Source organism: Rhea americana, unplaced genomic scaffold, assembly GCF_003343005.1.
Source record: "Rhea americana isolate MKP2758 unplaced genomic scaffold, rheAme1 scaffold_478, whole genome shotgun sequence".
In the NCBI taxonomy this organism is placed as follows: Eukaryota; Metazoa; Chordata; class Aves; order Rheiformes; family Rheidae; genus Rhea; species Rhea americana.
The window spans coordinates 247,701-258,920 of record NW_028186621.1 but is presented as its reverse complement, the minus strand read 5'-3'; the positions used below and the strand labels follow the sequence as shown (position 1 = coordinate 258,920).

Here is an 11,220-nt window from a genome sequence, read left to right as displayed (position 1 = left end):
CTTGCCTTAGCGCCCTGCTTTCTTTGGAGGCTGGTGGCGTGTAGCAGCACGCACAGCAGGAAGCTTCCTGCTTGTCCGCCTCTAAGTCTCGGCAGATAGAAGCGCAAGGGAGGCATTTGCTCTCGGTTTGCCCCAGGCATGGGAAGCAGCGCTCTGCCTGCCATAAATGCTTCCCACTGTATGCTGCCTCATGCGGGGTGGCTTCTGAACACACAGGCATGCCCAACACCAAACTGCGAGGAGACTTTTACTAAGAATCAGGCAAGCTGTGACCAGAACCAGGAATGTGCAGCACGTCTTCCCCCCCCCAGCTGCAAGCACTCCTAGTGCGCCTAGAGCGCTTCCCTTAGCATCCTGCTTTGTTTCGAGGCTCTTGGAGCACAGCAGCATGCACAGCAGGAATGTGCGTGCTGGCAGGTGTAAGTCTCGGCAGATGGAGGTGCAAGTGAGGCACTCGCTCTTGGTTTGCCCCGGGAATGGAAACAAGCACTCTGTGTGCTCAGATACATTGCGCTGTATTCTGCCTGCCATGGGGCTGCTTCTGAGCACGGAGGCACACCTAAAAGCTAACTCCCTTCTTGGCCAYAAGGGCACATTGCTGGCTCATAGTCAATTTGTCATCCACCAGCACTCCCAGGTCCTACTCAGCAGAGCTGCTTTCCAGCAGGTCAGCCCCCAGCTTGTASTGGTGCCTAGGGTTATTTCTCCCTAGGTGCAGGACTCTGCACTTGCTCGCGCTGAACGTCTGAGCGCTCTCTGAGTGGCAGCACAGCCCTCACATATAGCAGCCACTCCTCCTAGCTTGATATCACCAGCAAACCTGCTGAGGAGGCACTGTGTCCCTTTGTCCAGGTCATTTCCTTTCCTTTTGCTTCCTAAAAAACATGGAAGTTTCTTTGCTAAGCTGCAATGCTCTGCTGACCTTCCAGATTGTAAAGCATAGGAAAAAAACAGTGCAAAGGGAGGTAGCAGAAGGCGTTGGTGGAGGCCTTAAAGTGCTGGAAGCGCCTGCAGAAGAGTGCTGTGGCATCAGTGCTCCAGGGGAGGCTGGGCCCCAGCACAGGCAGTTGTTCAGCTCTGCTTAGTGCCTCTTCCGAGGAAGGTGCAAGTCGGAGGAAGTTTGCTAGGGCACAGAGTGGCCTGTTACTGTCCTGATCTTAATTGTGTCTGATTCCGTCTGAAAGCCTTCTCCGTGAGGTTTCCTCCCCTGCAGCCCCTTCCAGGGACAGTTCTCCCAGGCCTGTGCAAGTGAAAAAGAACCGCTTGCTTGGTCTCTGCCCTCAGAGTGGCAGGAAGGTTTCTTGTGCCCTCTTCCCTAAAACAGCATCCAAGCTGAGGAAGCATTTTGGATCCCTCAGGAACTTGGTGTGGCCGGAGTGCGGGAGTCAGAGCTGGCTTGCTCATGCCTCCCCACATGCTGCCTCGATGACTAGGCCAAGAAAACAGAAAAGTGTGTCCCAATGGTGAAAGACTGGGCAGGCAGCAAATGGGCTTTTTCCGGAGGCCCTCTTTAGAGTTCTCTAAAACACTTGGACAGCTCTGAAAGTGTTGATGTTCATAACCCTCCCGTCCACGTGCCAGAGGAGATCCTCAGTGTCATACATTGGCCTGGAAATCAGAGTTTCCAAGGGCCGTGTACTGATGTTTGCCATCTGTACGGCATGCTTAGGAGTCGTTGTGGAAAATGCAGATGCCGAGTGGCTGAGGCAGCAGGMGATGGCTCTGCTGTTTGCAGGTAGGTTACAACGGGCCTGAACAGAGCTCCAGAAGTTAGGGAGGACTTGAGAGCCCAAGCAGCAGTCTGACAAAGTCCTCGTGCAAGGTGACCTGGCCTAGAGCAAATTCACGTATGGAGGAGAAGGGACTGCCACAGCCCCTGCTGGCCTGGGGAAGCTGTCCGCCTCCTGCTGCCCCACGCTACCCCACAATCAGAGCTCCTCCCCTGCCATGCCCCACAGTGAGCCTGGGCCTGGGCTCCCTGTCCTGGGACTGGTGTCCCCTCTGCCCACTCCTGAGTCACTGCAGATCTCTGGGGACTGCCAAGCAATGGGAACCCTGAAATATGGCAGGCAGCAGCTGAGGTCCTGCGTGACAACTGGCCAGAAGAAACACTGGGAAATTAAGACCAGAAAGCTCAGCAGTGCAAGGCCTTAGGGAAGGGGAAGCGATAGTGATTTACAGACTCCCCAGATGAGGAGCTCCGGCCTGCTCCCCCCTGGGCTCTACAGGGTTTAGCCACTCTCACCCATGTGCTCCCAAGCACCAGGATATCTCTGCCCAGGAACCCTTGTGTGCCACAGAGGATACAGGACACTGGTCATCGAGGCCTCATCTGCTCTGYAGGGGTCCCACTGACTGGCAACTAAARACTAGTTTTGGGGTGGACCTTGTGTACCCTTCGGGTCCTTAGCTGTTAAGAGATGGGCTTTTGCCTTGGGATCTTGCTTACATCAGCACCCTCCTGCTCAAGGCCCAGCTGCTGCCCTGGCAGGTTTTCCTTGTTTGAAATCAATGTGCATTTCCCTGCAAGGCTAATAGGACAAGGCCTGGCAGAGGGGGGGCACTAGCAAGCCTACACAGCAAGGAGGTTTCCAAACCTGGGAGCTGTTGCTTGAAAGTGTCTTTTGGGAAAAAAAAAGACTTGCAATTCTCAGCAGAAGCAAAACATACCTGAGAAGGAATGGCTGCTTGCCGTAGTTGAGGGGGAAGTCTCCTTTCCAAATGCCTCCTGAGCCAACTCGGAAGGAAAGCATTTCCTGATCCCATCTTTGGGCAGTGTCTCCTGGCATATTGGCCATTCAGCAGCTTTCCTGCATTCCGCTCCACTCCAAATAGCTGATCAGGAAAGAGAWGCATCCACAGAGCCTTTCAGCGGCTGTGGGAGATACCTAGAGAGGCTGGGAAGTGAGGCTGGGCAGAGACAGCCCTGAGCAGCAGGCAGTAGTCTGGGCTGACGGGCTGGAAGGAAAGAGAGACGTGCGCAGTCCCAGGAGTGGGTGAGATGAGCAAAGGCTACCCAGGCAAGCGCAGGGCCAAGGGAGACCTATGGGATTTCAAGGGATAGAAATGCCATTTTTCTGTTAGCTTGGCCAAGTGCAGGGCTACCAAGCGCTATTGAAAAGTATTTTGCATTCTCTTGGTGGGGTTCAGGAGGAGTGGAAAAACCACCTTGCAAAGTGGCTGCGTTTTCTCAGCTCTGCTGGAGACGCATCATCCTCTAGAGACGCCCTTCCCCTCAGCAGTTTGGGCCAGATTGCTTTCCCCAAACTGGGTTCTGTTACCCAGTGTGCAGGCAACCAGTAGGCATACAGCAAGGCCGAGATAAAGCCTTAATGAACTTACAGGCAACTCCGGCAAATTCTGCTATTCTGGTCTTCTCTRCCCCTCACATTCTTCACAGTGTTGTGCTTTCCTCGAGGTTATGCAGCTGGAGCTGGTGGTCCTTTGCAATACTGTTTTACGATACCCTCTCTCCCTTGTCCTTGAGTCCTGGCAGCTATTTGCAGAGTTTCCACAACATCGTTCCAGCAATTCTGCCCTTTGAGACTTGATAATATCACTTATCTAGCAAGTCTCATTTAAACAACTTCAGTTGTTCCCATATGGATGTTAAGTTAGGTCTAAGTGTCTCCCACGGCACGGGTGATCTGGCAGATTTGGGAATAGGCAAGCAAGCAATAACCTGAGACACGTTATGGACTTTCCAAAGGCCTGTATAAGCTGCACAATCAGGTTAGTTGTAACAAAGGGCATACATAACAAAAATTAACACTGTCCTCATTTTCCATCTTATTAGCTCTCTGACAAGGATTAAACAAATCAGTATTCCTATAAATCAGTCCTATTATTATAAATAATAATGGTATCAGAATGTAAAATAACACCAATAACCCCTGAGAGCAGTCCACTTCARTGTAAGAGAGTTCCATTTCCCAGGTACAATTCATCGATTTTGTAACTTCTGAGTGACTCAGTCTGGAGRGAGCAGCTCCCTCGGTGCCAGGGCAGCAGGGAGCTCCAGCAGCATCTTGCTGATGCTCCATTCACAGCCTCTATAGTTCCTGCCGCAGCACTGGCCTGCAGCTGTGCACAGCACTGCCAGAAAACACCTGGATTTGGGGAGAAGCTTTCCACTCCTACCTGTAACTCAGATCAGCACCAGCACACAACCTGCTACTGCAAACAAAGGCAATCCCCTCTGGAGCCTCCCACTCCAGGGGCTGTACTGTATTGAGCTCTCTGTTCTTGCCACCGTGAGCCAGTCACAGTGGCTGTGGTTGGAGAGGAAGGCAGCACTGTGCACCAAGATGAAGGTGGACACAGCCATCTGGGACAACCATGCTGCCCTCCTGCAGAGCACCRCAGCCACCATGGGCACCCAGAGCCCATGCAGGTGGACCCCATGAAGGAGGAGCAGGGGAGACTGTGGAGGTGGATGCTGTGAAGGGGCAGCCAGCCTCATGCCCCAAGGCCATGCTCTGGAGCCTAAGAAGGAGGAGGAGGTGCTAGCCCAGCAGGAGGCCCCCGCTGCCCACCAGCCAGGGCACGGCCTCCCCCCAGCAAGACCAGGCTGGTGCTGGCACCTAGCCAGGGGAAGATGAGCCCAAGGCACTGGGCTTGGAGGTGGAGAGAGTTGCTGTGTGGCCCCTCCTCCCAGACTCCCTTCCATCTCCCCTGCAGCACGGACACCGTGCCCGGGATCACCTCCCACCACTCCACCACAGCTCTCCTTGGACTGTAGGCTACGTAATTGGATAGGACGGGTTATTTAGGATAAGCATTAGTCAAATTATAGTATTAAGATAGCGTGGCGTTGGTTATTGAATTCTTAGCATGTAGTTAGTCACAGTTAGGTAGAAGGGACAAATAGGGCATAGCTATTTGTCTTCCTGAGGACAGGGGTTAGTTACAGTTAGTATAAGTGTTATTAGCATTATTAATGTTGCTATTAGTTATTAGGATCCATAGTTTAGTGTTGGTTACAGTAGCCTCAGTGTGTAGGTGGTTACAGTAGTCTTAGGGCAGTTACAGTTCAGAGTTTGTTCTCTTCTTCCCAGTGTAGTGTCTCTGTATCCGTAGTGGGAGAGGGACTAACCTGGGCCCGACCCTCACCAAGGCTGGGCTTGCAAAAGATCCTGTAGCCCAGAGGCAGCAGCACTGCCACCGAGGACCGTCACACGCACACATGCATGGGGTCCCAAGGCCACTTGCAGCTGGTGGTAGGACTGAGGCCCCAAAACCATACTCTTTGCCTCTAGGGAAAGGCAGTAGGACTCTGGCTTCTCTTTCACAGGGACATGAGACTAAGGCAGTTCACCAAAGACGTGCCCAACGCCAGGATTTAGGTCCTGGAGCACGTCCCATGCAAAGTGACTGTGGCCACAAGTGTGCGCTTCATCTCTGCCTTCCTAAGAAACCTTCTGCGGTTTCTTAGGCACAAACAGCAGGAACCTGACTCCATGTCTCTCCTGAAGGCTTGCATCTCCTGAGTTGCTGTGGAGCTCTGCAGCGTGCAGGAATAGGAYGACACAACGTGGCTGCAGACAGACAATTTCAGCAGGTGCCATCCCCAGGGCCCCCACCTGCTGCTCCTGCAAATTCTCTCCAAGGTCAACAGCACAGACACAAAGGCCTTTGGCCCCTTCTCTGCTGGAGCCCCCCTGCCCCCTCTCACAACTGTTTGATTTTGCCTGTCTTCACAGCATTTCCTGATTCTCTCTGCAGTGGACACTGAGGATTTCTTCTGCTACTCAAGACCTGTGGCAACAGTCTGGGAGTTGATGAGTCAGCAGGTGTCACAGCCTGCAGGCAAAAGTGGGCCTCCTGGATAGCACAGCCCCGATACCAGCAGCATGCGCTGGTGCCTCCCACCAGTGGGCAACCTCTGGGGCGCCTACGGCTTGAGGCACCACACTGCAGGGCTGTGACGGAATGTAGTGATGAGAGATGAGATGGCACTGCAGAAACTCTCACTGCTRGTAGAACAGTGGGGAACTGAGTGATCGAAAGGAAACCAAGGCAGTTGTAGGCAATACTGAATCCTGACTGGATCAACAGATGATTGGGCTTGCAGTTGGTTTAAGTTGTGACTTCTGGGGAGAACAACAGTGCGAACTATGAAAGATTAATGCCACCCCGCAAGGTGGGGACCCTGCTCTGGGCAGTGGGACCTCCCCCAAGATTCTACCCAGTGAGAAGTGGATGCCCGCACTGCGATTCCCCCATGACTGATGGGGCATCTTAACTCAACCGGCTGGGAACAGGAAATTTGTCCTTTGGCTTCTAATGGGTCTGCAATCATGTATGTGGGATGCAGCTGTGTTTGTGCGCAGACCTCCCCACTATACCCAGAAATGCCTGGCATCACCTCATTGTACATAAGGACGGAAAGAAGGATGGGTAGAAGCCTATCTCTGCAGGCATGCAGATGCAGCAATTATGCAAAACAGTATGTTGAGAACTAACGCCTCAGTTGGTATTCCTCTAACATCAGATCATGATAGAGGCACCCAGTTCACAGGACAAACACTATAGAAAATCTGCACAACCCTACTTTAAAAAATATTCCATCACTGCACACTCACCAGGGAGTCAAAGGAACAGCTTTGAGGGTCTCACACACACTGATCTTAGTTGAGACCATTCACTTATAGCTCTTTATTAATCATGGACTACTGCTGCAGCAAGGTGCTCCCTAAGGGAGGACCCTGTTGCCAACTTACAGGGAGTTTATATAGAATGCTTTTATTCAGAGAATGTTACTTTTTCTAAACAACAGTACCTGCCATTTCATCAGTCAGGGACAAAAGCACATAATAATCTTATCAGCGTCCCTACTTCAGTTGCTCTGAACTATGTCTTTATTTTAAAATATTCTATCGTCCAAGGACGTAGCATCTGTGTTTTCTTAAGAAACACCTCCTGCAGAACATGAGTTCCACCAAGGACATGAGTTTCACTCCACTAACTCATCACAAAGTTTTAACCTTAGACATTCCCTTCTTCATAATACTCCCTCTGCTTTTTTTTTCTTTTTCCTTTACTAATACCATTGCCATTTTTGAATCTTTACAATTATTCACCATAAGTGGATATATACTATTACAGGAATCAAATGGCAGAAGCATATTAAAACAAATAGTACAATTATAGGATGCAATAATTGTTTATACAAAGTCATTGTCTTTAGAGACCAGCCAAGAAGCCTTTCCCGCCAGAAGTGCAAGCCTTCTTTCTGGACCCAATTACAAATGYGATGTATTTCTTCAGCATCATGATGTACAGTGATACACAGTTTTACTGCTGTTATCCTGGGCCTTCTGAAGTTGCTGTTGCAATTCATGATGTTAGAACATTTTAAGTCATAATGAATTTTGTGAATCTCAGTTTCCAGAATATATGTATCAGATAAGACATTCATGGTAGTCAGAGGAACGGAGTGTTCAAAACATGAAAATGTTTTACTTGGAAATGATTGGACGTACTTTACTTGTTACCATTATGTCATCTATTGCAGATTCTAATGTAGGCTTAAAAGGTATAGTAGTTGGAGCATTAAAGGATGACTCCCTGTATCTATATTGGTAGCAATAAAAGTTCATTTTAGAATTCCTTCCACAAGTCTGGTTTACATTACAATTATTAACAATCTTATTCCATCAAGAGCTTGCATTCACACCAAAGTCATCAAGAAGTAATGAACAATTAAAGTCCATTTTTTTATCATTCCGGTTTGCTCGTAAGGCTAAATGGAATAATATTGAGTTGCCCAAGCTACTATAAAATCGTCTAGGTCACACCATCCTAGCACAAAACCACCTGGTTTACATTCTACTTAGATTCTTACTGAATCTTTTCCACTTTCAGTTCTCCAGATGCGAGAGTATTTTTCTTCAAGTAGAACTACCACTAGTGCTCTGATTTCTATAGTGCACATCTCTTGGACAGTGCTTAGTAAAATGATCAATAGTATTTATTAATCTGCTACACATCCTTACTGGATTCTGCTATTTTCCTTACATGAGAATGATGAATCCAGTGTTCCTTTCCAAAGAGTTTAACAGCATAATAAACACTTACTCATACAGTAAAGGGACTTTCCCACTTCAGTTCCCATTTATTTTTTCAGCTAAAAATTTTCAGCAATACTTTGTCACCCGGTTGTRTATCATGTACTTGGGCACCTTTCGGTAATGTCTGTGCTAGATAAACATTCTTTTGCCGTTGAATAAAGCAGGTCTGTAACTGCAACCCATACCATGTCAATTGTTTATCTCCATCTAAGATGCCAGCATTAAGAGGTATATAAGCATTTGGAATTRCTAAATGCCTGCCACACAACATTTCAGTCAGTGTCAGCCCTGAGGCCTGGTGTTTCTAATATCTCACAGAACTAGATTAATTGCATCAGGCCACTTCAATTCGTTTGAGTACATACACAAGCCATTTTTCATTTTGTTGTTCTGTTCATCGACTCTACCTGGCCTGACAGTGGAGCGCAGTATGGAGTATGTAACTCTCTAGTTATACCTAAACTTGGGACAGTTGCTTCACTATTGTAGCTGTAAAATGTGATCCTTGATTTGAATCAGCAAATTCTGGTACTCCATAGGTGAGTACTTCCTCRTGGAAAGGGAAGAGGACTCCTGACTGAAGAAGGCAAAGGTGTTGTGCACCTCTACTAGTGCTTGAGAGACTGCCTGAAATGCATGTGTTGGGAATGTATCACTTCCCTTTTCACAGGCCCAGACTAGCTTCTCTTCTGGGAATCCAGCCACTGCCCTGGGCTTTTCCCCACTGCCTCCTCTTGTCCTTCTGATGGGCAGAAGAGGAGCTGAGGGACACCTTGACCCTATGGAAGTGACATGGTGGCATGGCCTTGTCCAAAACCCTTCTGCTGTCTCTCTTTGAGCTCTGAAGGCAGCAAAGACCTTACCTCTGCAGCCCATCCTGCATGCRCTCATTTTCCTATATGTGTGATTCCATGTGCCATGTGGCTGGCAATGTGTAAAACATTGATATCTGTCTGGTGCAGAACCTGACAAGTCTTTAACTTGTTTTTCAGTGATGCTGAGCATTTGGGACAGTGTGTTGGAGTAGACGTTAGAGCAATTTGCGCTGAACAAGGTGGGTTCTCATTCTACTCCTGCCCTGGTGCTTGGACAGCCTGGGAAACTCCTCAGGGCTTACTGCACTGCAGCACACCCCTGGGACCTCCCCTCTAGGAGAGAAGGTCCCTTCTCTCAGGGACATTTGTTCAGCTGTTACTTTCCATATACTTTGGGAGGGTGAAGAGGTGCAGGAGGAAAGCAATGGCCTTCTGCACAATGGGGAGCTTCTGCAAAGCTTTGCAAAGGCCCATCCTTGCCCCCTTGCTCGTCCCGTGTGCACAGGGCCCAAAGCAGCATCTCCTTGCTCTGGCCAGTCATCTGTGCATTGGTCCATCGAAAACCCCTGTTTTGTTTCCTCCTTTCTCTACTGGTCACAGGGCGTGGCCCTTGATGCACTTGGCACCTTCTATGTGCTGCGGAAGTACRACTGGGAGGTGAACAGGGAGCTGATTGCACCCAGGTTTCACCTCTCAGAGAGAGTTGCCCAGGCTCAGGGGGATCAGCTATGACAACAGAGACATTCCTGGTAAGGCGGCAGGGTAAAGCCTTGCTTCCCCTTGTACTCTCCTGGGGACTCTTAGTCCCTATTGGATGAGTGCCGTGTGATGGAACTGGTTTGGAACAGTTGCTTCTAGCCAGATTGGGAGATTGCACCCGAGCTTGTGCAGGCCAAGGCCAATGTTGCTGCTGGCTCTCACAGCCTCCTCCCAGTGGCAAGTGGGTGAAAGTCAGCTGCAGGGAGCCTTGGGCCAGAGGTGGGAACAAGAGTTTGTACAAAGCCCCTCCGCGGCCAGAGGCACCTGTGACTTCTGGTCCGTGCTGCCATGGCTGTGGCTGTCGTTTGCCACTGGCAAATGGCCGTGTGTCACCAAGGTCTTGGGGTGGAGTGTGGGGGCACTGTGAGCTGGGTCACCCRAGGCAGGGAMAGCAAAGGATCATTTCTGCRGGAACAGGTTGGGGGTGGCCTGCCTAAGGCTGGAGGCTGCTGTGCCGTCTTTTACGCCCCCAGCGTGGGCCCAGCAGCCTYCCTGTGGCCGTGGGAGTTGTGCCCATCTCACCTACTGCCGCAGCCGAGTTCAGGCTGCTGCGCTGCTTTCTCCCCAGCTGGCTTCCTCGTTTGCTCTTCTCTAGATGATCTTGACATCRTGCCCCTGGACTACTCTCTGTTGCCATCAAGGATGTCCCTTCCCGAGAAGCTGGTGAAGGAGTGCGTGAAAGACATTGTGGTGCTGTTCAGTTGGGGCGCAGGATGTGGCGAGGATTACGACCTTGTTTTCAAAGGCATCGGCCTTCTGATGAGCCGAAACAAGATCCTCACCATGCGATATTACAAAGAGTTTCTGCTYGCYGTGGRTGGCACYGGCATTGTATTAAAATGCCTCCTGTCTGTAAGTGTGGGCTGTTCTGCAGGGCTCCTTGGAGTTATTCTGAGCTCCTTGCAGATGACTAAGGAGCTGATGTGTCTTGGCCTGCCGTGATGGGTAGGCATGAGGAGGGGAGATGACCTGCAGCAGCACAAGATCCCTGTCGAGCTCCTTGCTCTTTGCATGCGTTGGTCTTTGTCAGCATAGGAGAACCTGGGAAGAGCTGCCTGCAGTGAAGCCCAACATCTTTGCAGCCTGGCCTCCCCCTCGCAAAGGCCTGGGGAAAGAGGCCAGTTTCGCATACAGCTGTGCAGCTTCTCCGTGTTGTAGTGGAGGGCTCCTGGTAGTGCAAGACATCGCTGGGGCAGAGTTTTCTACAGACAGAGGCTCTGGGCATCAGAAAGCTTTGTTGCCTTTGTGAGGAAGGAGATCCGCTCGTTGACCTCATCTCCCATGTGTCTGTGCTTTTTGCAGAACCCAAAGATGCGATACTGGGTGTTACTGGGCAAAAACCCTGCTGCTTTTCATGTGCATCCTGGGGGGATCCGTGTGTGTCCAACGTGAGTACGTTTGCTTGTGTAGCCTGTGGCTGAGCAAGCGAGCAGCTTCTCCACTCCTGCTTGGTAGTGCTGTGTTGCCAAAGGCTGCCCACTTGTGAGCTTCTTCAAGCATAGCTCCTGCCAAGGAAGGGCAGCCAGCTAAGCGCATGCTTGCTCTCTCTTCTCTTGGCCTCTGAGTGTCCTCTG

The 11,220-nt window shown here is 50.4% G+C and overlaps 1 protein-coding gene across 1 annotated transcript in view; it reads left to right on the top strand.

Annotated features, from left to right (window-relative positions):
• Positions 1 to 10,405: 10,405 nt before the first annotated feature.
• The window catches only part of LOC146589211 (uncharacterized), a 13,794-nt gene continuing 12,979 nt past the window's right edge, over positions 10,406 to 11,220 (top strand). The window contains exons 1-2 of the mRNA XM_085316660.1: positions 10,406 to 10,498; positions 10,949 to 11,034. Coding sequence (XP_085172786.1) covers positions 10,406 to 10,498; positions 10,949 to 11,034 — 179 coding nt within the window. The remainder of the gene's footprint in view (positions 10,499 to 10,948; positions 11,035 to 11,220) is intronic.